This window comes from Phyllosticta citribraziliensis (genome assembly GCF_038025025.1).
Source record: "Phyllosticta citribraziliensis strain CPC 17464 chromosome Unknown J3D65scaffold_17, whole genome shotgun sequence".
NCBI classification, from domain to species: Eukaryota; Fungi; Ascomycota; class Dothideomycetes; order Botryosphaeriales; family Phyllostictaceae; genus Phyllosticta; species Phyllosticta citribraziliensis.
Window position 1 is genome coordinate 61038 of NW_027117354.1, and position 22889 is coordinate 83926.

General features: G+C 56.7%; 10 protein-coding genes across 10 annotated transcripts; 7 read left to right on the forward strand and 3 right to left on the reverse strand.

The window, feature by feature from the left end:
• Positions 1-23: 23 nt before the first annotated feature.
• On the forward strand, positions 24-849 carry J3D65DRAFT_642839 (Mss4-like protein). Its single transcript, XM_066802032.1, has 3 exons — positions 24-140; positions 316-513; positions 573-849. The coding sequence occupies exons 1-3, from the start codon at positions 72-74 to the stop codon at positions 726-728; spliced, it is 423 nt and encodes a 140-aa protein (XP_066649812.1). The 5' UTR covers positions 24-71; the 3' UTR covers positions 729-849.
• J3D65DRAFT_175941 (uncharacterized protein) lies at positions 712-4301 on the reverse strand. Its single transcript, XM_066794299.1, has 2 exons — positions 1750-4301; positions 712-1705 (listed from the first exon to the last, which is right to left on the reverse strand). Exons 1-2 carry the CDS (start codon positions 4150-4152, stop codon positions 899-901), a joined length of 3210 nt encoding a protein of 1069 aa, XP_066649813.1. The 5' UTR covers positions 4153-4301; the 3' UTR covers positions 712-898.
• Positions 4302-4807: 506 nt separating this feature from the next.
• On the forward strand, positions 4808-7232 carry J3D65DRAFT_562590 (CASP C terminal-domain-containing protein; the record flags this gene model as incomplete). The annotated part of the gene is made up of 4 exons (XM_066797571.1): positions 4808-4952; positions 4999-5166; positions 5210-6063; positions 6123-7232. 4 exons carry the CDS (start codon positions 4808-4810, stop codon positions 7230-7232), a joined length of 2277 nt encoding a protein of 758 aa, XP_066649814.1.
• A 1746-nt stretch (positions 7233-8978) lies between these two features.
• On the forward strand, positions 8979-10432 carry J3D65DRAFT_642843 (uncharacterized protein). Its single transcript, XM_066802033.1, has 2 exons — positions 8979-9416; positions 9468-10432. The coding sequence occupies exons 1-2, from the start codon at positions 9203-9205 to the stop codon at positions 10082-10084; spliced, it is 831 nt and encodes a 276-aa protein (XP_066649815.1). The 5' UTR covers positions 8979-9202; the 3' UTR covers positions 10085-10432.
• A 321-nt stretch (positions 10433-10753) lies between these two features.
• On the reverse strand, positions 10754-12508 carry J3D65DRAFT_689250 (phosphatidylinositol N-acetylglucosaminyltransferase GPI3 subunit; the record flags this gene model as incomplete). Its single annotated transcript, XM_066803883.1, has 2 exons — positions 10754-12055; positions 12102-12508. The coding sequence occupies 2 exons, from the start codon at positions 12506-12508 to the stop codon at positions 11008-11010; spliced, it is 1455 nt and encodes a 484-aa protein (XP_066649816.1). The 3' UTR covers positions 10754-11007.
• A 236-nt stretch (positions 12509-12744) lies between these two features.
• J3D65DRAFT_681750 (putative DEAD box ATP-dependent RNA helicase) lies at positions 12745-15215 on the forward strand. The gene is made up of 2 exons (XM_066803739.1): positions 12745-13264; positions 13315-15215. The coding sequence occupies exons 1-2, from the start codon at positions 12766-12768 to the stop codon at positions 15204-15206; spliced, it is 2391 nt and encodes a 796-aa protein (XP_066649817.1). The 5' UTR covers positions 12745-12765; the 3' UTR covers positions 15207-15215.
• Positions 15216-15832: 617 nt separating this feature from the next.
• On the forward strand, positions 15833-17065 carry J3D65DRAFT_176173 (uncharacterized protein). The gene has a single exon (XM_066794301.1). The coding sequence runs from the start codon at positions 15937-15939 to the stop codon at positions 16651-16653; it is 717 nt and encodes a 238-aa protein (XP_066649818.1). The 5' UTR covers positions 15833-15936; the 3' UTR covers positions 16654-17065.
• J3D65DRAFT_176174 (uncharacterized protein) lies at positions 17066-18315 on the forward strand. The gene is made up of 2 exons (XM_066794302.1): positions 17066-18186; positions 18246-18315. Exon 1 carries the CDS (start codon positions 17477-17479, stop codon positions 18086-18088), a length of 612 nt encoding a protein of 203 aa, XP_066649819.1. The 5' UTR covers positions 17066-17476; the 3' UTR covers positions 18089-18186; positions 18246-18315.
• Positions 18316-20714, forward strand: J3D65DRAFT_176143 (aspartic peptidase domain-containing protein). The gene is made up of 3 exons (XM_066794300.1): positions 18316-18823; positions 19071-20044; positions 20177-20714. Exons 1-3 carry the CDS (start codon positions 18483-18485, stop codon positions 20254-20256), a joined length of 1395 nt encoding a protein of 464 aa, XP_066649820.1. The 5' UTR covers positions 18316-18482; the 3' UTR covers positions 20257-20714.
• A 1198-nt stretch (positions 20715-21912) lies between these two features.
• On the reverse strand, positions 21913-22751 carry J3D65DRAFT_562586 (signal recognition particle, SRP19 subunit; the record flags this gene model as incomplete). Its single annotated transcript, XM_066797570.1, has 2 exons — positions 21913-22223; positions 22274-22751. The coding sequence occupies 2 exons, from the start codon at positions 22749-22751 to the stop codon at positions 21913-21915; spliced, it is 789 nt and encodes a 262-aa protein (XP_066649821.1).
• Between the last annotated feature and the right edge of the window lie 138 nt (positions 22752-22889).

The window sequence follows — 22889 nt, forward strand, 5'->3', positions numbered from 1 at the left end:
TCGTTCGATCATCCAACATTTCCTTTCCAATTCAACACAAAAACAATTGAAACCAAAAACTTCTTGTCAACATGACGGTCAACGGTGGATGCGCCTGCGGCAACATCAAGTACTCGTTTGAAGGCGATCCGAACGCCGTGGTAAGCACCCAATCCCCGCATGAGCAGCATTCGGGACGGACCGCCACGATCCAAGCAGCCATCCAGCGCACCGGTGGCTGCTTATCTGACGGAACGGGCCTTGCTCGCCTGCAGCACGCCAGGCAGCCAAAAGAAGCGTATCACTAATCAATCCGTGCTCTTTCTGGCATCGCAGGCCCTCTGCCACTGCAACGCGTGTCGCCGCAGCAGCAACAGCATGTACAGCTTCAACCTGATGATCCCGGAAGACTCGTTCAAGCTGGTGTCCGGGTCGCCCAAGTCGTGGACGCGCATCGGCGAGAGTGGCGGCAAGGTGACCAACAACTTTTGCACCGAGTGCGGCTCTCTCGTCTTCGTCAAGGGCGATATGCTGGTAATGCTATAACTTTCGAGGTCAATTTTGTAGAAGACCTAACTAATGTGATTCTTTAGGCTGGTGTTACGCTTGTGAAGGGCGGGTCCCTCGACGATCTGTCCCTCGTCGAGAAGAATGAGAAGTACAGGCCTGGCGTCGAGCTGTACTCCAAGTGCAAGTTTTCTTGGCTTCCCGACATGCCTGGCGCCCACAAGGTCGAGACCATGTCGTGAGTGGATGGTTGGGTTGGTGGGAAGCTGCCAATTTATGTGCGCTGCTTAGCAAGACATCAAGGTGCTGCACTGGCCGCCTTATGCAGTCACAGTCGGGTAGCAGCATTTCAATGATTTTGAGCTTTGCTACATGGTTGCTGCATATGTGACAAGGGTATCATGCTTCTTGATTAGCTGACCTGCCCGCTCACCTCGTCAGTGATAATGCGCGGCCCCATGCTCTCCATCTTCTCAATGACTTCCACGCTGGTACTCAAGTTGGTTGCCCCACTCAGTGCCCGCGCAATGCTCGTCTCATTCTTTTCCCGGACCAATCTCCTGAATGCGTTGATCAGGAACCCCGAGAAAATGTCGATCGACCAGTCGTCTGGAATCATGCCCAATACCTGCTGCACATCAAACCAGCCGCCAAAGCGCTCGAGCAGCTCGCCTGTCCGCTCAATCCGATCCGAAATGTCTTCGATGCGCAAGAACTCGTGGAGCAGGTAGCCAAAGAGACGTGCTTGCTCCTCATGTGATGGAAGTGCAGATGTCGGGACACTGCCGGTGGTTGGGCGGTAAATCGAAGACCCACCCAACAGGCAGTAGCTGATGGCCGTGTCAAAGTCTCCAAGTCCGTGTGTGAGTAGACGGATGGCGTGTTCGTGGCGGCCCTGGCGTCCATTCAGGATGATCATTTCAGGAACCAGTTCACGCTCAAAAGGTGTGAGCCGTGCGAGGATGGCGTCCACTTTGTACGATGACGCGGCATCCTGACCGGTGCCGAGCAGTTGGAGCAACCTCAAACGGCTGTGCCACCACTCGGCGTCGAAGGAGTTTTCGGTGATGAATTGGCGGTAAGTGGGTTTGGGTGCTCGGAGCGCACGATATGTTTCGTACGTCTGCAGCAGCGTGTCTTTCGCTTCTTGTGACGTTTCGAGCTTGTCTACAACAATGTCGAGGTAGAAAGATATGAGGTGGTTGGCATATTGCGTTTGCTATTAAGTCAGTATTGATTCATGTGTCGTTGATATCTCCTTACCTTTTTGCCATAGACGAGATACTCCAGATACTCTTTGACTGCACCTGGTGCCTTTGACTTGAGCAGGTCCACGGCTTCATCGTAGCGGAATTTGACTCTGCTATTCTCGTCCGCAAAGACTTGAACGCCTAACTTGGGATTGCGATTGGCCAGCCAAGTACCATACTCTTCAACGATTGGTCGATCTCGGATTCTTCCCAAGTACTTGCGAAATTCCGACTCTGCATCGGGGAAATCGTCGCCCTTGTTCGTGCCCGAGTCGATGATGCGTCTCCAAGTTTCGAGAACGTTGGCAGCCTGCTTGCGGCTTTGATATAAGCGGCTGAGGACGTAGAGACGGTTATACTGCTCCAAAAGTTCAACGGCTCGATCCCAACAGTCAACCCCATTGTCGACGAGGGCGTTGAGCTCGGCGCGCAGAGATCCAGGAGTCGCAGGACCAGGAGGACTGCATGTATCGAGAAGCAGTAGGAGATGGAGCAGGGCAGCATCCACGGTGAAGAATACCTCTTTTTCGTCGGCAACACTTCCGAAGCCCTTTTTCCGCCGCCACCGCAGCAAATAGCGCTTGACCAACAGGAACAGGGTGTTTGCAAGTGGGCCAGTAGGGTCCAAGGACATGTCCGCGAGGTTCTCCTGCAGGAGGAAACCCTCGACTACTTCTTGGATGCCTCCTTGTATCCAAATACCCCTTGGTCCTTGCAAGACCTCGTCCCTGAGTAGTGGCAACAAAGCCAAGACGATGCGGGGATCTACTTCACCCTGTTGCAATGCTTCTTCCGTCTTGCTTCGGTTCACATCATCAATGGCGATGCCAAACTTTGTCTGGATGATGAGATCCATGAAGAGTAGCAGAGAAGCCTTTTGACGGATGTAGGTGAATCCAAGATAATCTGCCTCGGTGCGCGGCTCTAGGCCTCGAATGCTGTTCAACAAATAGTCGACAATCTGGCGTCTTGGACTGATGATGGTGCTCCCTGGCGTGGAATTTTGCGCCAAAGTGAGTTTCGCATCGAGTTGAGCGATGAGTGGGTTCCTGACAATCCACCAAACCTCGTAGTCATTCCACAGCATGTTGCGCGACCGAAATCGACACAGGCTGCTCGTGAATGCACGCTCGTCTTTTTCCCTAGCAGTCTCGGCGTCCTTGTTATTCTGGCCGCTCTGAGAGTCTCTCGTTTTCAAATGCAATCGCCGGAGCGAAAGCATATCGCTAATCTCGATCAGATTGAGTTCGCTCTCTGTCGTGACGGTACGAATGCCAAGAGCCTGTCTGCTATGTGTGGGTATGCGAGAATCATCTTCGGTGGTGTCCGGTAGCGCTCCCAAATTCAGCCATTCTCTTGATGCCGCGTTTTCTCCTGGATCCAAGTCCCATCGTTGTACTTCTACGCCCCGCGATATTCCCGATGCGGTTCGACGCTTGATGACGGCCAGCACAAAACCTTCTTCAGGGGCTTCACCGTTGTTGATGGAGCTACTCATTGACATGGTCGGATCGATCCCAGAGCCGTCGGTAATCAAAGCCTCGGGGTAGGTCTCAAACTCGAGCGTGCCGCGGACCACATCCCCGTCGAGGTTGACAAACATGCCGACTCCTGGCTCCTCTGGCGTCGTTCCAGTTGTGAGAAGGAATTCAGTAGGATTTGGAGACACCACGTGTGGTTTCAGAGGCGTAATCTTTTTTTCGACGGGGGGAGACGGCTGTCGAGCTTCTGGTTCTGGTGGAACCGGAGGCAGAGCCTTGTCTTCTGACGTCGATGCCTGGGGCGGTGGGCTCGTTGACCGAGGAGGAGGGGTTTGTGCTGGGCTAGGCGTCATTGATCTCGTCATGATGTCTGGTGCGTCAAATCCGTGCCTCGCGCTTCTAGGAAGCCTTGGACTAGGACTGGCCAGTCTTGACGGATCCGATGGACCGACATCCCCACCTTCTTGAATAGTTGCGCTGCTGGCAGACACACTTCGAGAAATTCCAGGCTGTGTGATTGAAATGTCCTCGGAAGCCCCACCGACTTGAGCATTTGCTTCTTCGTCCAGGGAAGATATCGGAAATAGCGGAATCTTTTGCTGGTGCACGACATCCAACAGAGCATAAGAGTGCGCGTCAGCAACGCACGCGAATCCATCCCGGCGAGATGTGGACAGGCAGCCTCCAAATTCGATATTCCGAATCCTCCGCGGTTCTTCACCGATCCGTACCAGTTGCATGCGGCTTCGCAGGCACATCATTATGACAACCCCAAGTTCCGAGTCATTTTCTTGCGCACCGTTGAGGTCCACTCCTCCTACCCACAAACAGCTTATCGGCTTCTGGGAAGCAAAGGCGGGCGACAGCTCGGGCAGCGAGTAAAAGGTGAGGGCATTGTTGCAGAGAACGCAAGCCTTGTTGACCTTGGGCAACATGAGGATCTGCTGCACCCCGATTCCCGCATTTTGTGTATAGCCCGGCTGAAGTCTCGATGCGATGATGAAGCTCGGCTGCCCAAAAGGATCGCTAGGCTCGGGTGGTATGAGGACGAAGTGCAATATCTCGGCCGCGGACGTGCCAATGTACAAGTTGTCGTCTAGGAAATAGTCAGCTCCTGCAAGAGTATGCACCGCCAGACTCACTCCAGAATTCAGCGCAAGTAATCTTGACCTCTTTGTGGTTTCCTTCGGCGGAGAGCGGTATGTCAGAGAGGACCTTGCGCAGCGTGTACGATCCAGTCTGCGTGAGGTTGCTCCGCCATTCGCGCGGGCTTCCGGAGCTCGCTGAAGCTTCCATGTCTTGCGGTCATGGCAATTGACGTCGCCAGGCAGGTCCGAGCTCTCCAAGCTTCATGGTGGTCGTGGTGGTGTTGGGTCGTTCCTTGGTCCGCGGGCGTCCCGGGCTGGAGTTCCGCAACTGACGCGGCCGCGGCTCGCCTCCGCGACTTGACACCTCTCTCAACCCACATTCAACACTGCCAGCATCCACCCTGCGCTGCTCGATGCGCACCAGACGACTGAAGCTATACTCACGCCCTCAATCGCCGAGCACGCAAACGATTTACCCCACCGACATTACCCACCGTCGGCCATGGCTGAAGCCGTCGACCCTAGCTCCGATGCGAGCTCCACCTTGAATGCGACGGAAAACGGCCACGAGCCTCCTACGAGTCAAGAAGCAGAGGCAGAAGCGACAAACGAGAATAACTTTCAAAAAGCCATAGCTGCCTGGAGAAGTACATATTCCTCGCAACACGGGAGAGGCAGCTCTAATCGCACCAGATGTCAACCTTGCGGGCCTCATGCCCACCCTGGATGGTGCAGCGGCAGAACTCGTAGAACACCAACGCGACGCCCTTACTCAGCGGAAAGATTTGGCCCAGAAAACAAAGGACTTTCGGAAGCTAGACGAGGCAAGCAAGCTGACGGAAATCAAGGGCCTGCTCAAAGGTTTGTCTTGGAATGCTGTGTAGTACGCCACTGACCTTTGCAGCCTACCAAAACTTTATCGATGTCTTGACCAACCAGTCCAAGTCCATATCCACAGCCTTCTTCCAAGCATACACTCCCCTCTCCGAAGCACCAGATCCATACCCCCTCCTCGAGGCTTCTGTGGATTCCATCGTGACGGCCGAAGAGACGGTACCAAAGCTTACCGAAGAAAATCAACGCCTCCAAAAGACTGTCTCTCAGCTCACAACTCAGCTGGAGGATACCGAGAACAAATACGAGGAAGAACTCGGTGCCCGCAGAGGCGTAGAGGAGAGCAGGGACGCCAAGATCAAGGAAGTTGAGGCTTCCTGGTCCGCGGTATTGGGCGAAAAGCAAAACAACTGGGAAGCAAAGGAGAAGGCCTTGGAAGAAAAGGTGGAGAATCAAGATCGATTGCTCAAAGAGCTCAAGGCAAGCTACGAGGTCTCTCAAAGACTGGGCAAGGGCGAGGAAGAAGACGACAAGGTGGCCGGAGGCGCGACAGCTGCTGAATTGGAAATTGTCAGCTCGGAGCTGGATAGGACCAACCAGCGGCTGGCAGAAGTAGAGGCCAGGAACGAGCAACTCAGACTGGAACTGGCCCAATCAACTTCCAACGCAAACAGTATCCAAGCTTCGGTCAAGGTGGAAGACGATCCCACCTTTAGGAGACTGCAGTCGGAGAATTCATCCTTGTTGCGAAAGCTCGAGGCTGCCAAATTCGAAAAGGATTCCGAGAGACGAAAGATTGAGACGGAAACGAGGACGCTAGAGCGAGAGCTTGAATCCCTCAAGAAGGATCGAGACGCACTTCGAGAAAAGGTCAATAGCTGGGGAGATTATGATAATGTGAAGCGCGAATTGGAGGTTCTCAAGGTATGTTTGCCATTGATCTCGAATAGCTGTTGTCTTGAATTGCTACTAACGCTCGGCAGTCTATTGAATTTGCGACTGGGGACGACGATGACGCAGACCCAGCAGAGGAGGCGGGCGAGGGAAAGAGCAAGGGCAAAGGCGAAACATTGGAGCAGCTATTGCTGGCTCGGAATAAGAAATTGAGCAACGAACTCACCGTTCTTCGAGTCTCACACCAAGACTTGCAGACACGGCTCGAGCAGATGCAAGAAGAATTATCGAATTCCAACATGGAATTGGAAAAGACTCAAAAGCTTGCTCAGACGTTGGAGAACGATCTCGTTAGGGTACAACAGGAAGCGTCGAATGCATTCGACTCTTCGGCCATGTCCGTGGCCGGGACCTACACTACAAGATATCAAAAATCGTCGTATGGTGGACGAGGGGGCCGTTCATCACCAACATCATCCATCATTTCTGGTTTCGATCCTCGTGGAAGCCTTGATCCTGCGCGAGCTGGAGATCCTGTTGGTGGGGGATCTGGGATACTGCCAATGGTCACGGCGCAGCGTGACCGCTTCAAGAAGAAGAACGCGGAGCTCGAAAGCGAACTCCAAAAGACACAGCAAACAGTGTCCGCGCTCCGGTCTGAAATTGCATCCTTGCAAAAGGACAACCTGCAGCTGTACGAAAAGACGCGATACGTTTCGACCTACAACAGGGGACACACGTCTGGGACATCTGCCTACTCGTCAAGCACAAATCCATCAACGATACAAATGGGTGATGGACCCTTGGATCGATACCGGTCAGCGTACGAGCAAAACATTTCGCCTTTTGCGCAATTTAGGGGTCGGGAGTCAGCCCGGGCACTCAAGCGAATGAGTCTACCGGAACGTTTGGTGTTTCGAGTCACAAGAATGGTGCTTGCAACTCGCACTAGTCGGAATCTTTTTGCAGCCTACTGCGTCGGTTTGCATCTCATGGTATTTTGGATGCTGCTTTCTGGAACCGGCTCAGTTGTGGAAGAAACAGTCAGTCTCAGCAATACCAATGGTGGTTCGGCAGCGGCAGGAGTGGCAGGAGCCGCAGGAGCAGGCACAGGAGCTTTGAATGGTGGTCGAGGGGGTCCACTTGCTGCTGGCGATAGCGACAGCAGCTGGCATCAAGAAGGCTTCCAGGATACGTGAAGACGATCCTGATGAGATCATGCTTGACCGTGCATGATCACTAGCATCATGTGCCGAATCACGCAAAGCAGATGATCAGTCTGGAGTTTCGGACAGATGCAGAGAGAAGAGAAAGGGAGGATTTTTGGCGCAACACAGCATTGCATGAGCCTGGGTTTGATGTCCGAGACGTCTCCAATCCATCCTGACTTGGACACAAGCCCGAGGGTGAGCGAGGTATGTACCTATACTGGATTTCTCAGCGCATACAGGGACAAGCATAGGCCAGTCGGCGTGGCGTTTGGAAGGCGATGTTTTGCTCACGCGGACCAGCTGGGAGATGTATATGCCACCCCGCAGTCGCTCCTTGCCTATATCCGTCTGTGGAGGTTGAGGTAATGCATTATGATTTTTCAGATCCTCACTGTGGCTTGATGATTATCCTCACTTCCAACTCCTGTTTTACTAATGAAATTGACCGAATTAGGACTGCAACTACTGCCATCCGGGAGCTGCTCAGCGCAAAGCTGACAAGTGTTGGTGGCTTTGACCTGGGCCACGACATTGCCAACTTTGACAAAAGTCCAGCTTACGCCATGTTGGCGAATAGCGATGGTTGAATTCAGCTCACATTTGCTCCATTCATCTCACCAATTGAGCCACTCTACTCATCATATCATAATCCCAAGAAGACATTTTGCTCGGCTTCGGTTGAGGCGCCCGTAGACACGCGGCCGCTCTCTATGCGCAGCATCTGCGGCAATCTGGCCTCGTCAAGCCCATGTTGACCAGATAGTCTCCACCACGGCGCCAAACACTACATCTTGCGGGTCTTGGACCGTCACGATCCAGTGGATATCCACGGGCGCAGAAGAAATGAAACGATTGTAGCCAATCCAACCCTGGCCGTGGCCAGCTCGCCAGCGCCATACTCTTGCAAGCGCAAATCCACTAATTACCTGCATCGGGGAGGCACCAAACGCCAGGGACCGCAAATAGCTGCACAAGTCGAACGACTTATGTGCTCAAATCTCGCTGCTTACGGTCTGATGCAGGGTCGGCGCTTACCTGCAGCCAGTATGCGCGTTCTGATTGGCCCGGATGCGTCTTCGTTGTCGACTGCCCCCGACCTGTCATGCTGGCCGGCCGTCGTACAGGCGGCTCTTGCGGGATTCTTGATGCGTTTGGAAGGTAAGAGATTTGACGACCGGGGCAGGGAAGAGGGATGGCTGGGTGGATGGTTGCTCGCGGGTCACGACACAGATGCTTTGCGAACCACCACCACAATCAGGATCACAAAGCGAACACAATCCAGGAACCGTGGTACAGCTGAAATCTGGCAGTTTCTGTCAGCGCACAGCCGAACAGACAGACAGCCAGCGCAAGCCCACTCTGACTACTCAGAATCCTGCGGAGCTCACGCGAGAGCAGCAGAGAAAAAATAAATGCGGGGAGAGGCGTTCCTTTTCCCCCAACCTCCGAACAACAACGACACAGTCCAACAGTCCAAAATAGACATGGAGAAGAGAGGGAAAAAAGCTTGGCCCGGGGAGTGGCAAGGGTGTGCAGCCTCTGGCTTCCCGAGCGGTTCTGGGTGCAACGGGCAGACCCGCGCCCAGCCAATCAAGTCGCCCAGAGTATTCTGAGCGACTGGATAGCCGCTCACCACAGGCCGACTACACGGCTACAGCTCTGGTTGCACCGGCGGGTCCTGCTCACAACCACTGCATTGCATACATATAAGGAAATGGAGAGCTCCTGGCCAGACGCCTGTCTTTACCAGTCTCTGTTTACCTCTTCGACACCACGTCTCGTCGTTGACGCTTGACCGCCTGTTTGCTGCCATTCTGCCGTTTACCTGTTGGGATCCTTTTTCTTTTAATTCTTGGAGTCGTAAAGGAAGCTACTGGACGTTTGATTGAGATTGGATTTGATATCCGGCTCGAAATCTTTCCAAGTCCAGCTCCCATCAAACCAAGAGAAACGACACGATGCATTTCTCTCCCGCATTAGCCATCCTCGCGGTGCTCGCACCATCCAGCATTCTCGCGGCGCCCACAAAAACAACAAATCTTCAACGGCGAACCGACTCCAAGACTGCCTCGTCATCTTCGTTGACAGATGAGACTTTCGACATTAGCGTCCTCTCGAAAATCTGGCAACAGGCCAGCAGCTGCGATGTCAGCAGCGTAACCATGCCTCTCTGTACGTCGACCAAAAGACCATCTACTCACATCAAACTAACACTCTCTTCAGCCGACGCCTCATCACCCACAGCTTTGCCTTCGCCTTCTTCTGGTCTGACACTCTCCCACGTCGCCGTCGGCCGCGGCACGCAAAACTACACGTGTAGCGGACTCTCCGCCACCGAATCACCCAAAGCCCTCGGCGCCGTAGCCACGCTCTTCAACGCAACATGCGCAGCGGCCAACAGCCCATCCCTCCTCTACGACACGCCGGCCATCGCCCTCCAATACGACATCCCCACCGCCGCATCAGCGCTCGAAGCCTACTCCATCCTGCTCTCAGGGCACCACTACTTCACCAACGCGTCGACGCCCTTCTTCAACCTCGACACGGCCGACCACAACTGGGGCGTCGTGGCGGCGCAAAAGGCGGCGTCCGTGTCGGCCCCGTCGTCCGGCAGCGGCGCCGCGGCCGCCGTCAACAAGAAGCTGACTGACGACGGCGTCGACGGCGCCGAGAATGGTTCGTGTGCGTGGTTGCAGCTCGCGGCGCGAGACGAGCCTGGCCTCGCGTGGAAGGAGGTGTACAGGCTGAACACGGCGGGCGGTAATGCGCCGGATACGTGCGAGGGCATCGACGGCGACTTTGAAGTGCAGTATGCGGCGACGTATTGGTTTTGGGCGTGAGGTGGTGCTGTGGCAGGCATGATGCGGTCAACGTCTTCCCTTCTCTGTCTATTCTCTTGCATTTGTTCTGCGTCGTGGATGGTGTGGCGGCTGCGTGGCAAAGGGTGCAGACATTGCTCCCTCACTCTTCGAGGCGCACGGCGGCGGCGGCAGGCAGGCGTCTTTGGAAGATTTTCTTTCTCCTCTCGTCCAGTCAGGTGCAAAAATCCTGCCTTTTACTTGCCTTTACAGTTAGATACCTTTACGTAGTCGAAAGAGCCTTTTCAGTATCGCCATACATTGTGCATGTAGAATTGGTTCCATCTACAAGCGACGACTATGGACCACAGACCAAGCCGATTATCCGAATCAACCTTCTCCTTCCTCTCGCACGCTCCCGTCTCGTCGTCCCCCATTTTCTTTTACCGCTGAGCTGAGCCACGCCGCGCCGACGAGTCGCAGACCCATCCAGCCAGACACCCCCCCACCCACGCGAAGCAAGACAAGACGAAACAAGAGCAGGGCAACCAAATGCAGCTTCGACGCGCCCAGCACCGACGCACTCTCCGGCTCAATCGGCACCACGACCACGCAGGCCAGCAAATGGCAAAGACGACATTGGTAAGCGACGTTTGGGAGAGAGACGCTTGTTTCATCAAGGCGAGACGACCATCCCCAACCGTGCGCGTCTACGTGCGTGATCGATCGCTGGTGGAGACGACTCGACTCGCTTAACTGCTGAAGCAACTCTACGACAAACAAAAACACCCTTTGACGCCCGTTTTCCCAGGGTATTCACTGTCCGTCTACCCGTCTTATCCGGGAACATGATGGCTGATAAAAGAAAACTCCGCGCTCGATATGGCAAACTGCCGTTTCCAGGACGTGCGTGTCTGAAAGATCCTTGGAAGCATTCACGCCCACCTCCTGATCCAGGACCAAGTTCAAGCATCCCTCCTCTTATCCCTGTGGCGTGTGCTCCGCACCCTTGTCACGCCGCTGCGTTCCTGTTCGGACTGCGGCGGCGGCGGCTGCTGCTGCTGGGCCATGGCCAGCTTCCTGGGCCAGTCGACGCACAGGTCAATGTTCTCTCGCGGGTACCAAAACTCTAGAAACACAAAAAGCAGGTAGTCGATGATGACACACAGGCAAAATAGCTTGCCCGCCCAGATGCCGCAGCCGTAGTATCGCTTGAGCCGGTCGATGAGGGCGAAGCTCTGCACGCCTGCCCGGCCGCGCGTGGCGCCCCATCCGCCGCTCGAGTAGCCGTAAAACTCCTCTTCGCTGAGCACGCCAGATATGCCGTTGTAGACTCGTTCGGTGCGTTCAGCGACGTCGGTCCACGAGTACATCATTTTGACTTGCTCGTGGAAGCGCTCCGTGCGGATTTTATTGGCTCGGAGATCTGCAATCGCTTGTCCCGTCGCCGCTACGAGATCGTCTTCCTCTGGTTTGGCAAACGTTGTCATGTGTGCTGGTAGCACTTCTGGAATACCACCGACTCGGGTGCAGACGACGTACAGGCCGCAGCTCGCGGCTTCAACGATGACGGTGCCAAAGGCTTCTGTAAGACTGGGATGAAGATAAATGTGCCCGCGCACCATGACATCCCGGACCTCCTCGTGCCTAACGGGGCCCAAAAGCTCGACGCGGTCCTGAAGCACGTTTCTTTCGAGCATTTGCTCAAGATCGATGGCTTTCGGACCTGACCCAGCGATGATAAATCTGACGTTGGGGTGAGCGGCCAAGATTCGAGGAATAGCAGCAATCAGCAAGTCCGTCCCCTTGTTGTAAAACAGCCGCGAGATGACTACGATGGTGATTGTATCGTGGGGGCCAATTGTCTGCGAGACTGGGTTTCCTGGCCGTCCATTGGCCGCGCCATCTTCCGTATCGTAGGACTTTGGTCGAAAGTTCTCGGCGACCACGGCATTTGGAATGACAGACACCATCAGAGGGTCCAGCGACGCGCGCAAGACGGTGTTTTCCTTGCTGAAAATAGTCAGTATCTCATGTAAACCTCCAACGATGTGCTTACCAGGTGTGGCTGACACAGATGACGTGATCCACATCACTGAGGGTGAATTTCAAGAGTTTGTTGGTCAGAATGCTGGCCGCGTCCGCAAAGCCAAACAGCGAGTGGTCCGTAAAGACAGTCCGCAGGCCCATTGTGCGCGCATGCAGAATGGCCTCATGGCAGAGACTACTAAGGCTGGCATGTCCGTGTACAATCTCAATCTTTTCTCTTATGACGATGTTGCGAAAGATGGGGAAGAAGGAGAAGACGGTCGGAAACGTGGTCTCGCGGTAGATGACGAGGAAGGGGACGTGGTAGACTTTTAGGCCGTTTGTGAGATATCTGATTCCTTTGCGACCTTCGTACGCGTGGGTGATGATGATGACTTTGTGTCCGCGGTTTATGAGCTTCTGCGACGGATTAGCCATGGCTTTCTGATGGACTGCGGGTCTTACGGTTGAGAGTTGGTAGATGTGACTTTCCACACCACCTGGAAATGTCAATTTCAAACTCTTTGCATGCGCTTCTTGACCGACCAGGTTGAGGAAAGAAGAAGTCGCTAATCATCCTGCCAGCAGGTTAGACGGGCGCAATTAACCGTGTGTGGGGACGTACGCAATATTGTACGGCATCTTGAGCGCCTTCTTCCGTTACGCCTTGTAACAGAAGATTCGATGGTCAGGCAATGCATTGCAGGTTGATTGGCAACGCCCTTACGGGTCCTGAGAGTTGGTGTAGGGTTGCGCGTCGCGGAAGCATCCCGCTGCAACGACACGGATGGCTAGGCGGTGTGGTTCTGCCGGCAGCTCAAATGAATTTACGCGGACCGCGAACTTGTCAACTTCACATTCTCGCAACTTTGACGATGCCCGGCCAATTCTACGCGCGCTACGTCCCTCCGAAAGCACACAAGGAGGCTCTTGAATCTCCGTCCAAGGAACCAGAGATACCATCGACCGTAAACGAGGTTGCAAGCCCAGCAACCGCGAAAGAAAAGGACCCGAAGCGCCCAAAGAAGCGCAAGCGCGTGGAGCAACAAGATGCCACAACAGAAGACGATACAATGTCAAAGAAGCACAAGGTTGTGCTGTCGAAATTTGAAAAGTCGTCGCAGCTTGCTTCGGTAGTAGCTGCAATAGAGGAGCCCAAAGATGAGGCGCCAGAAGAAGAGCCTGAGCTGCACGGCAAGTAGCACGTCCATTGGCTTTACACGTTTTCTGACGATTCAATCCAGACCTAGGACCCATCCCCCAGCCTGAACCTGTGCCCGATGTACCATACAAACCCGGATTCTCCTCGCTTCCGTCCTGGCTGGCACAACCCATTACTGCTCCCATGAGCAGTCGCAAACCGTTTGAACAACTCCGGATAGACCCAAAGCTCATCAAGCGCCTCAAAAGCAAGGGATACCACGAGGCATTTGCAGTACAGTCTGCCGTGCTGCCACTCCTGTTACCCGGCGGGCCTCCTGACGTGGCCGATGTTTGTGTTTCCGCTGCCACCGGCTCTGGCAAGACGCTAGCGTATCTTCTTCCAATGATTGAGAGCATGCGCCATCGCGTCGTCACACAACTACGCGGAGTGATTGTCGTCCCCACGCGTGAGCTGGTCGTCCAAGCACGAGAGGCCGCAGAGCTATGCGCCGTTGGCAGTGGCTTAAAGATTGGTACCGCCATGGGCAGTCACGCTTTTGGCGTCGAACAAGACTTGCTCGTCAAAAAGGGCAGGAGGTACGACTCGGCAGCTTCAGTACGGCTGCGAGATAAGGCAAAAAGACGTCTGGCCGACGGTTGGGCAGAAGATGACGATTGCGAGGACATTTTGGATGTCCTTCCTGGTCATGTGCCAGAGTACGAGTCAAAAGTCGACATTCTTATCTGCACCCCGGGTCGTCTCGTAGAACATTTACACCAAACCAAGGGCTTCAATCTGAACCATGTCGAATGGCTCGTCATTGACGAGGCGGATCGGCTGCTCGATCAGAGCTTCCAGGATTGGGCGGAGACGGTGATGAATTCTCTGGAAGTGGAAAAAACGGTCGACCAAATGAGCCCAAGAGAACGAATCGTGGCCCATTTGCGGTATCTCCCACAGCAGCGCAACGTGAGAAAGGTCATTTTGAGTGCCACAATGACGAGGGACCTGAGCAAACTCGATGCCCTCAGACTACGCAGGCCAAAGTTGGTCGTTGTCGAAGGGACCGAGCATGCAGGAGGCCGAGTCGACGGCGAGGGATTTGAGCTTCCCGATTCGCTACACGAATGCGCAATCCCTGTCGGCGATGGCAGCCGAAAGCCATTGTTTCTCCTCCGTCTTCTTCAGACTAGGATTCTTCCAGACTTGCCCTATTCGGCAGCGCCGAGTTACGAGCAAATGGACGACACCAAGTCTGACGATTCCGATGACTCGGAGAGCATATCGTCGACGGATACCGAGTCGACTGAGGAGTCGGATGATGACTCGGCATCTTCAGACTCGGACAGCTCTGCGTCTGAAGAATCTTCTGCGGCAGACTCGACGGAAACGGACTCTGATTCAGAGTCAGACGCACAGTCGAGTTCCGACACCCTCGGAGGAGACGAGTCGACAACACCAACACGCCCCACAACGACCGCCTCCACACCCGTCTCCAACGTCCTCATCTTCACACACAACAACGAAAACGCCAACCGCCTATCGCGGCTCATGGGGCTGCTCAATCCCGCCTACGCCCCCGTAACGGGCACACTGACCAAATCGTCGACGTCGTCGTCCTCGCGCAAGCTGCTGCGTGCTTTTGCCGCCGGCAGGCTGCGCATCCTGATTGCGTCGGACCGGGCGTCGCGCGGGCTGGACCTGCCGCACCTGGCGCACATTGTCAACTACGACATGGCGACGAGCGTGACCAGCTACGTGCACCGCGTGGGGCGCACGGCGCGGGCGGGCAATGCCGGCGTCGCGTGGACCCTCTTTACGCGCTCCGAGGCCGGCTGGTTCTGGAATGTGGTTGCGCGCGGCGAGGCGGTTGCGAGGGCCGCCAAGGTTGATCGGTTGAGGCTTGAAGATGCGCTGGGTGAGGAGGCGGTGGAGCGGTATGAGGGCGCGCTGGCGCGGTTGAGGGATGAGGTGAGGGGGGTTGGCGAGTGATGGTAGCGAATAATTTACATGTTCAAACTGTCCTTGACATTGCCTTGTGCTGAAAGCCAGTGACGACAGAGAAATGACAGACCTTGCCGTCGTGGCCGAGTGAGATGATGGAATGGAATACGGTACATGTGGTGGTGTGGTAGAGACGGAAATGCAGCTCAATTCTTGTCCATCACGAATGCTTACCTCAATAACGTCTACGTTTCCGCATGCGCCACCATCGTCTGCTCTTCTTTGCGTTCTTACACTCTCACACAAGCCCGGCACCATCTCATATTTCACGCTCGCCACGACGTACCTATGTATACGTCTCCAACGACGACCGGTCTGAGCCGCCCTACGCGCCAAAGGTGCTTGCTTGCCTTGGGGGAAGACTTGTCGAAAAAGGGGAAGTTGACACGAAGAATCAGAGAGAAAAGAAGAGAAGGCGTAGACAGGAGCGCAAGAGACTGCACCAAGGAAGAAGAGCGGAGCAGCAAGACGGCAGCATGACGACATGGCGAACAGCCTTAGGTCTTTGAAAAGGAGAGCGAGGAAAGGTGAGGCCTGACGGGACGCCAACAATGAACGGCCAACGTCACGATCAGGTCGTTCGTCTCGTCTCGTCTCGTCTCGTCTCGTGGATGACAACATCACCGAACGGAAGCCAGCCCTCATCATCACAACCACTCCGACCGAATCAGCCGTGTGGGCTGGCCGGGCAGTGGGCGCGCATGGGCAAACAACGAGCATGCCTGCGCGCATGCATGGTCCAGATAAGCATATACGAAGGCGCCGGGACGCCGCAAACGTTTCGTTTCGATGCTTGGGATGCTTGGGTTCCCTAACCACCCTCTCGACCCACCCCTGTCTCCTGCTCTTTTTTTTTCTTTCGTCCTTTTCTTTTGCTGCTGGTCGTCTTTCCAGACCGTCGGGCCACCGCCGCGCCCGCCGCCGCCGCCCGTTGCGCAACCAACGTGCCTTGCCGTCCGTCCGTACACACCTAGGCCATCCGTCCACGCCCGCCACGCCCCCGCTGCGCCGTCCGACTGGTTGCGGGTGGACGGCCTTGTTGCACGACAGAGAATTTTCTACGCTGCGCACTGGGTGGGTGCGAGCCGCGGTAGGCATGCCTGGGCTTCCTCGGCGCGCGCGCTGCTGGGAGGTGCTAGTTCTTGGCCCTGCTGTGCTCGGGGGTCGCGCACACTGGGCTGTGGTTGTGGCGCCGCTCTTGGCGATTGTGCAAGCCAAGACATGGCCGTGTGGTGTTTCGCTGCGGCCTGCTCTGGCTGTCGACTCGGTGATGATGATGATGATGGAGGTGGTGGTGAGTGGTGAGTGGCTCCGCTTTTGTGGTTGGAATGGTGGTCCGCGGGGCGCAGAGAGACCAGACCTCACATCGCACGACTCCCCTCTCATCACCCAGGACGTCGTCTTTACCGCACCACCCAGCAAATGCGATGGATAATGTCGTCAAGAGTCACCGCTGCCACCACCTGCCCGTTCCGCTCGCCGCCGCCCCGCCAGCCCAGCCGTTTAGATTTGCCAAGCCCGACACGGTTGGCCTTTTTCTCCCCCTGAGTAGCAAGGTTGCGGAAGATCGACATAACCCAGAGTCAAACCACGGCCGTGGATGATGGGCGACGGGTCGAATTGACAAACGTCGTCTGCCTCGTTCATCCTTCCATCAGCGTATCGCATCCATTCTACCGTCCGCCTGGCAAACACGCAAGCGCCACAGTGTACGCACGACAGATGGCAGCGGTAGCGCCCGCTTGCCCGCTTGCCCGCCAGCGCAGCAAACGGCCAGCCTGACTGACGTGCGCCGAGTTGATGCCGCTGGGCTCGAGCGGCCTGTTGCTTGCTTGCTTGCTTGCTCGCCCTGACTTACTTCATCCAAACTACTGACTGACTGACGAACAAAAAAGATGGCGCCATCCTCGCCACTCGTCGTACACACCAGTACGTACCGCACACAGCGGTATCCAGCGCGCCGACTTGGCGACATGCAGGCACGACTGCTCTGCGTTGGCCATGGCTGGGCGGGCGGCGGGTGATGTGCAAGCCGACGTGGTAGGTAGGTAGGTGGCATTTGATTCGGTCCCTGAATCTCACGACCAATTTCTCCGGGCGAATTAATCGACGAATGCGTTTCTTGCCGCCGTCCCGAATCGCACGACGACGTGCTCGTTGGGGAAAGCCAGGCCAAGACTCGTCTCCTTCTGGCGGCTTGTATTCCGTTGGTCACGCATCTACCGTAGGTGGTCGCAAGGAATAACTAGCCACCCACCATGGAGGCGGCGACGGCGGCCCCCGACAGTGGGTCCTTTTCCCCCGTTGTTTGTTGGACCAGGATTGTCTGCCCAGCCTTTTACTGGACCGACTTTCTTCACACAGCCTCTACTACGTATCCATGGCCCCCCGAGGATGTCACTTTTGGGCAGCTGGCTGGAGCAAACACCGACATCGTCATGGCTTTGGCTCCCCGGCCGAGCACATGGCCATGCTGTGACCCGGGCGGAGGGTTGCTGGCAGCGGGACCCTGCGAGCTTCGGCTGGTCCGCCGGTCACCGCCATGTGTTGCTATCGATAGACATGGGGACGGGACTGACAAGGTGCGAGCAGAGACAAGCAACGAAATGAGCGAGGGCATGGGACCAAAGTGGACATGGCGCCTCAGCCCCTGTTTCGACGCATCTGTTGTTGGATCGTCTCCCAGATGGAGGCTGTCGAGCAATCAAGCAGGCGGTTTGGGGAGGCCAATCAGGTCGACGGAGGTTGGATCAGCTGGTGCTAATGTCCGAGGAGCCATCCCACGCGTGGAGCCGTGCCTGTTTCAAAGAGGCAGCTGTTTCGCTGGTCGGATGCTTCATCTCGACAGCGACCAGGGCAAAGAGTCGTGACAGGCGAGCATTGGAGAGGTGAGGCCTTGGGGTGGCCAGAGCATTGGTTTGGTTGGAGAGGCGGGCCGGCCGACGGCGACACAGGCACAGGAAGGAGAGTACGTACAGATGCAGACGGCAAACTGTATGTACATGCATCTAACCATACTAACTGCAGGTATGTGTGAGGCCTGAGGTCGGTCGAGGTTCAGGTGCAGTGCATGTCGTCGATCCCTCGGGGTTGGTGCGTGAATTTCTCCATGCAGCAACTGAACACTGCTTGCTCCTGATGCACCCTCAAAGTCCTTAAAAGTCGGCCCTCCGCCGCTCGTCTGGAGAGCTCCTCATCGCCCCATCGCACTCCGTCCTTGGTCAATTACTCGGGGCGCATCAATCCCGTCACCCTCTCACCACCATGCCTTCGTACTCGACAGCAGCCCTGGCGGCTCTCGTCGGCACCGCCCTGGCCAGCCCAGTCGCCCGCCACGAACTCCAAAAGCGCAACACCTTCTCGTTTGCCCAGGTCGAGCGCGGCACCTACGTCAAGAACGGCCCGGCGCAGGTTGCAAAGGTGCACAAGAAGTATGGCAAGACGATTCCATCCGCCGTCAACGCAGCCGTTAGCGCCGTGTCGGCGTCTACGACTGGATCCGTGCAGGCCACGCCCGAGGACAACCTGGACTCTCTGTACCTGTGCCCCGTGACGATTGGCGGCACCGAGCTGCAGCTGGACTTTGACACGGGATCAGCCGACCTGTAAGTGGACTTTTCTTGGATGGTGTTGAGGGAGAGAGGTGGTCAGGGTCAGGGATTGAGTTGGCGGCGGCGGCAGCCATGGGCCGAGCCCTGAGCTTGTACCTGATGGATGACGCGACGCGGCGTTTCAGCCCGCGAGCCTCTTGTTTCAGCTGCGTGGCGCTGCCGCCTCTCGACGACCAACACCATGACGTCTCCCACTCAATTCCCGTTTCTTCTTGCAGTGCGTCCAGCTAACGCCCCGCAGCTGGGTCTTTTCCAGCCTAATGGCCCAGGATGAGCAGACGGGCCACGCAATCTACAAGCCCTCCAGCTCCGGCACCAAGAAGAACGGCTACTCGTGGGACATTTCCTACGGCGACGGCTCCGGCGCTTCTGGCACCGTCTACGCCGACAAGGTCGAGGTCGGCGGCGTCACAGCCACGTCGCAGGCCGTTGAGGCCGCCACCTCAGTCTCGTCATCCTTCACCTCGGACACGGACAACGACGGCCTGCTCGGCCTGGCCTTTAGCAGCATCAACACTGTGTCGCCCAAGTCGCAGACGACCTTTTTCGACACGGTTGCTGACCAGCTGGCTAAGAAGCTCTTCACCGTGACGCTGAAGAAGGGCGAGGCCGGCACCTACGACTTTGGCTACCTCGACGCGTCCAAGTACACGGGCGACATTGCCTACGTCGACGTCGACAGCTCCGAGGGCTACTGGGGCTTCACGCTGGACGGCTACGCAGTCGGCGACGGCGCCGTCACCACCAACTCCTTCAGCGCCATCGCCGACACGGGCACCACGCTGCTCTACCTCCCGGACGAAATCGTCGAGGCCTACTACAAGCAGGTCGACGGCGCCAGCTACGACGAATCGCAGGCCGGCTACGTCTTCAGCTGCAGCACCGACCTGCCCGACTTCACCCTCTCCATCGGCGGCGCCAAGCGCACCGTCCCCGGCAGCTACATCAACTACGCGTCCGTCGACGCCAGCAGCTGCTACGGCGGCATCCAGGGCTCGTCGTCCATCGGCCTGTCCATCATCGGCGACATCTTCCTCAAGAGCCAGTTCGTCGTCTTCGACCAGACGCAGGCCTCGCCGCGCCTCGGCTGGGCGCAGCAGAGCTCCTCGTCCAACGCCCCGGCCAACGGCACTGGTTCCGCCAGCTCCCAGACCAAGGGTAGCGCCTCGTCGCCCGTCGCCTCTGCTACCCCGACGCCCACCCCCGCCTCCACCGGCACCGGCGCCGGCATCTTCCCCTCCGTCTTCCCCTCGGGCTTCCCGTTCGGCGGCAGCGGTAGCTCTGGCTCCTCGTCCTCGCAGCAGCAGGGCTCCGGATTCAGCGAGTCGTCGTCGTCGTCGTCGTCGTCTGGCTCCTTCGACCAAGCAGCCGCGACCGAGGCGTTCAACGAGGCGCTGGCTGCGGCGCAGGCGGCGGGCTTCAACTAAGCCTGGCCAACCAGCCAGTCAGGCGGCAGGCCTCGACGCGGGGCGGTGTTGTGGTTGATTTCTCTCGTCCTTCTCTTCCTTTCTTTTCTCTATTTTCTTGAGTGGCTGAGTGGCCGTCGTCATGATGATGGCTACAGTAGTGACTCAACGGACGGACGGTCGACGAAGTGACCGAGTGGAGCGCTTTGCATTTGCATTTGCATCTTGAATGGCATGGACATGGCATGGACAGCGTGGGCATAGCGTACGTGCGCGTGTAGATAGATGACTGGGTCTTCTTTTCAGCGTGTGTGCATACATCAGCAAGCAAGCATGGCATTTAGGTAGTGAGCGGAGGCATGTAAAATGGATACAGGCTGCCCGTGTCGTTGAGGGCATCATCATTGTCAGCATTGTTACTATGGCCGTCAGTCTGCTCTTGGTTGTGTTTCTCTGCCTCCTGTCGTCCTTATGGCGGACTGACTGACTGACTGCCATGGCGTGATCAAAGGACACGCAGTTCGGAACACGGGTCCCCAAGCACGATATGATAGAAGAACTGACGGCGTAAGGTAGGTGGTTTGTTGGTGTGTAGCTACCCATGTACCGTGTATAGTAGTAGATGCGTTCCCGGCATCCGTTGTCTCCCGACGACGACGACGACTTTTCTATCTTTCTTTCTGTCTTGTCCCCTTCTCCTCCTCTCTTCCATCTGTGATGATGAACGGGGTAAAGTAAGTGTGGGTGTGCCTGTGTGCCTGTGTCCTCCCGCCTGTGCGCCTACTGCTGCCCCTGTCTCTGTCTCTGCGAGGCAAATGTAACGAAACTAGACCCAAACGGCGACCAAACGCAAAAACGAAAAAGAAAGCGAATGCGGCGTCAGAAACGACGAGAGAGAGGGAGACATGACGGAGAAGCTTGAGAGAGACGTATGCCATGCCATGCCACGCCACGCCATTCACAAGCAAGAAAGCAAGCAAGCCCACCCGCCACGCTCTCCTCTTGCCCCCTCGCCACAACTACGGCAGGCCGACACATCTGACGGCCGTTTCTCGACTGCACTCCATGCATCCGCACGCATGCACGTCACAACGACGCGGAACATGCGTGCCGACCGACAGCCAGACAGACGACGCCATGGATGCATCCTCCCGCGTGGAGGTTGAGGGGTCACAGCGCGTTAGCAGGAGCATTGGCGTGCGGGATGGATCCATCCTTCAGCGTCGGCCCGTCGCTCGAGTGAATACCGTTGCGTGGACTGCGTTAGGTTGTGCCTTGGATGTGGTGGAGATGGGTTCCTTGTCGAGGCGGGCGTTTGGGGGGCCGTTCTGCCTGTCGTTTGTGCGCGGTATTGCCGTCAGAGGCTGTGGCTGACGTCTGCGTTCTTTTGGCGTCTAGTTTCGCTCTTGAGGGCTATGGTGCTTGGAATTGACATGTTTTTCTTGGTTTTCTTTTGGGTTGATCACGCGCCATGGTGGGCCTCCGTCTGGTTCGGTTCCTGGAATGAGAGGTAGGGGACCGCCGTTTTGCCAACTGTGGCGTGCGTCATGAGCAAACGACCAGTGGCAAAACATCCAGTGAGTCAAGCGCCCCCTCCGAAACATTCAGGAGCCGCAAACATGGCTGCAGGAGCAAAGACGGGCATTCAACAAGCTACAGGCGGTTGGACGTGGCTACTCAAGCCTTGCCCTTCTTCTTATCCTTCTTCTTCTTGACCGGGCCGGAGCCGCTGTCACTGGCGCTGCCGCCAGGCGTCTCGCCCTGCATCTCGGCCATCATGTCCTTGAAGATGTTTTCGCTGACGCCACCACCGCTGAGGCCGGCCGAGTGGAGGGGCAGAATCGTGTTCATCTTCCAGCCCTTGGGGATTGCGGGAGGCTTGAGCTCCTTTGGCGGAGGCAGACCAGCGATGCGCAGACGCATTGGGGCGTCGGGCGTTGTGGGGTGAGCTTTGAGGTAAGCACCGACGAGGTTGTAGAGGTGGTGTTCTGGACGTGTCAGCTCGAACAAGCACCTTGCGCTATTGATGGAGACATACTGTTCTTGACGGCCGAGTTCACTGGCTTGCCGTCTTCCTTGAGCAATATCCGCACCCTGCCCGGATTCGCCCAGTCCTTGGGATGCGTCTTGCCCGGCTCAAACACAACCTGCAGGCCCAACGCCGCAACCGCGTCGACAATTTCGCGCGCCAATGGGTTCTCGACCGCCAGCTCCTTGCCGACGCGCCGGCCCTCGGCACGCGTGCGCATCGCGTCAAAGTAGACGGGATACACGCACTGCCAGTTCTTGGAGCGCTCACGATGCTGGGCTTCGGCCTGCGCGTTGGGCGTGATTGGGTGCTGCGGCGTCGACATGAATTGCTGCTGCTGCTGCTGCTGCTGAGAGGACGAGGGACCGCCGGCTCCCAAGTCCACGCCGCCCATCATGCGCGCGAGGGATTGCGGGTCGAACTCGGACGGGTCCATCTCGCTGGGGTCGCTGTCAGACAGCTCTTCGACGCGCGCATGGTGCGACATGGTGGGCAATAGGTGTGCGGGTGAAGGGCAAAAGTTGGAGAGACGTGTATGTTAACATCCCCGCGATGCGTTCTGCCGGAAGTTCATTCACCGCCCTTTGCTTGGCGTTGGCGGAATGTCTCCGCTTCGCTCGACCCC

Coding starts and splice junctions, on each gene's coding strand:
- J3D65DRAFT_642839 (XM_066802032.1), top strand. CDS start 72: ATGACGGTCAACGGTGGATGCGCCTGCGGCAACATCAAGTACTCGTTT. Junction 141..315: donor AAGGCGATCCGAACGCCGTG/GTAAGCACCCAA, acceptor CTGGCATCGCAG/GCCCTCTGCCACTGCAACGC. Junction 514..572: donor TCGTCAAGGGCGATATGCTG/GTAATGCTATAA, acceptor GTGATTCTTTAG/GCTGGTGTTACGCTTGTGAA.
- J3D65DRAFT_175941 (XM_066794299.1), bottom strand. CDS start 4,152: ATGTTGCCCAAGGTCAACAAGGCTTGCGTTCTCTGCAACAATGCCCTC. Junction 1,706..1,749: donor ATCTCGTCTATGGCAAAAAG/GTAAGGAGATAT, acceptor CTGACTTAATAG/CAAACGCAATATGCCAACCA.
- J3D65DRAFT_642843 (XM_066802033.1), top strand. CDS start 9,203: ATGCATTTCTCTCCCGCATTAGCCATCCTCGCGGTGCTCGCACCATCC. Junction 9,417..9,467: donor CAGCGTAACCATGCCTCTCT/GTACGTCGACCA, acceptor CACTCTCTTCAG/CCGACGCCTCATCACCCACA.
- J3D65DRAFT_681750 (XM_066803739.1), top strand. CDS start 12,766: ATGCATTGCAGGTTGATTGGCAACGCCCTTACGGGTCCTGAGAGTTGG. Junction 13,265..13,314: donor AGAAGAGCCTGAGCTGCACG/GCAAGTAGCACG, acceptor GATTCAATCCAG/ACCTAGGACCCATCCCCCAG.
- J3D65DRAFT_176173 (XM_066794301.1), top strand. CDS start 15,937: ATGCCTGCGCGCATGCATGGTCCAGATAAGCATATACGAAGGCGCCGG.
- J3D65DRAFT_176174 (XM_066794302.1), top strand. CDS start 17,477: ATGGAGGCGGCGACGGCGGCCCCCGACAGTGGGTCCTTTTCCCCCGTT.
- J3D65DRAFT_176143 (XM_066794300.1), top strand. CDS start 18,483: ATGCCTTCGTACTCGACAGCAGCCCTGGCGGCTCTCGTCGGCACCGCC. Junction 18,824..19,070: donor GACACGGGATCAGCCGACCT/GTAAGTGGACTT, acceptor AACGCCCCGCAG/CTGGGTCTTTTCCAGCCTAA. Junction 20,045..20,176: donor GCCCACCCCCGCCTCCACCG/GCACCGGCGCCG, acceptor CGTCGTCGTCGT/CTGGCTCCTTCGACCAAGCA.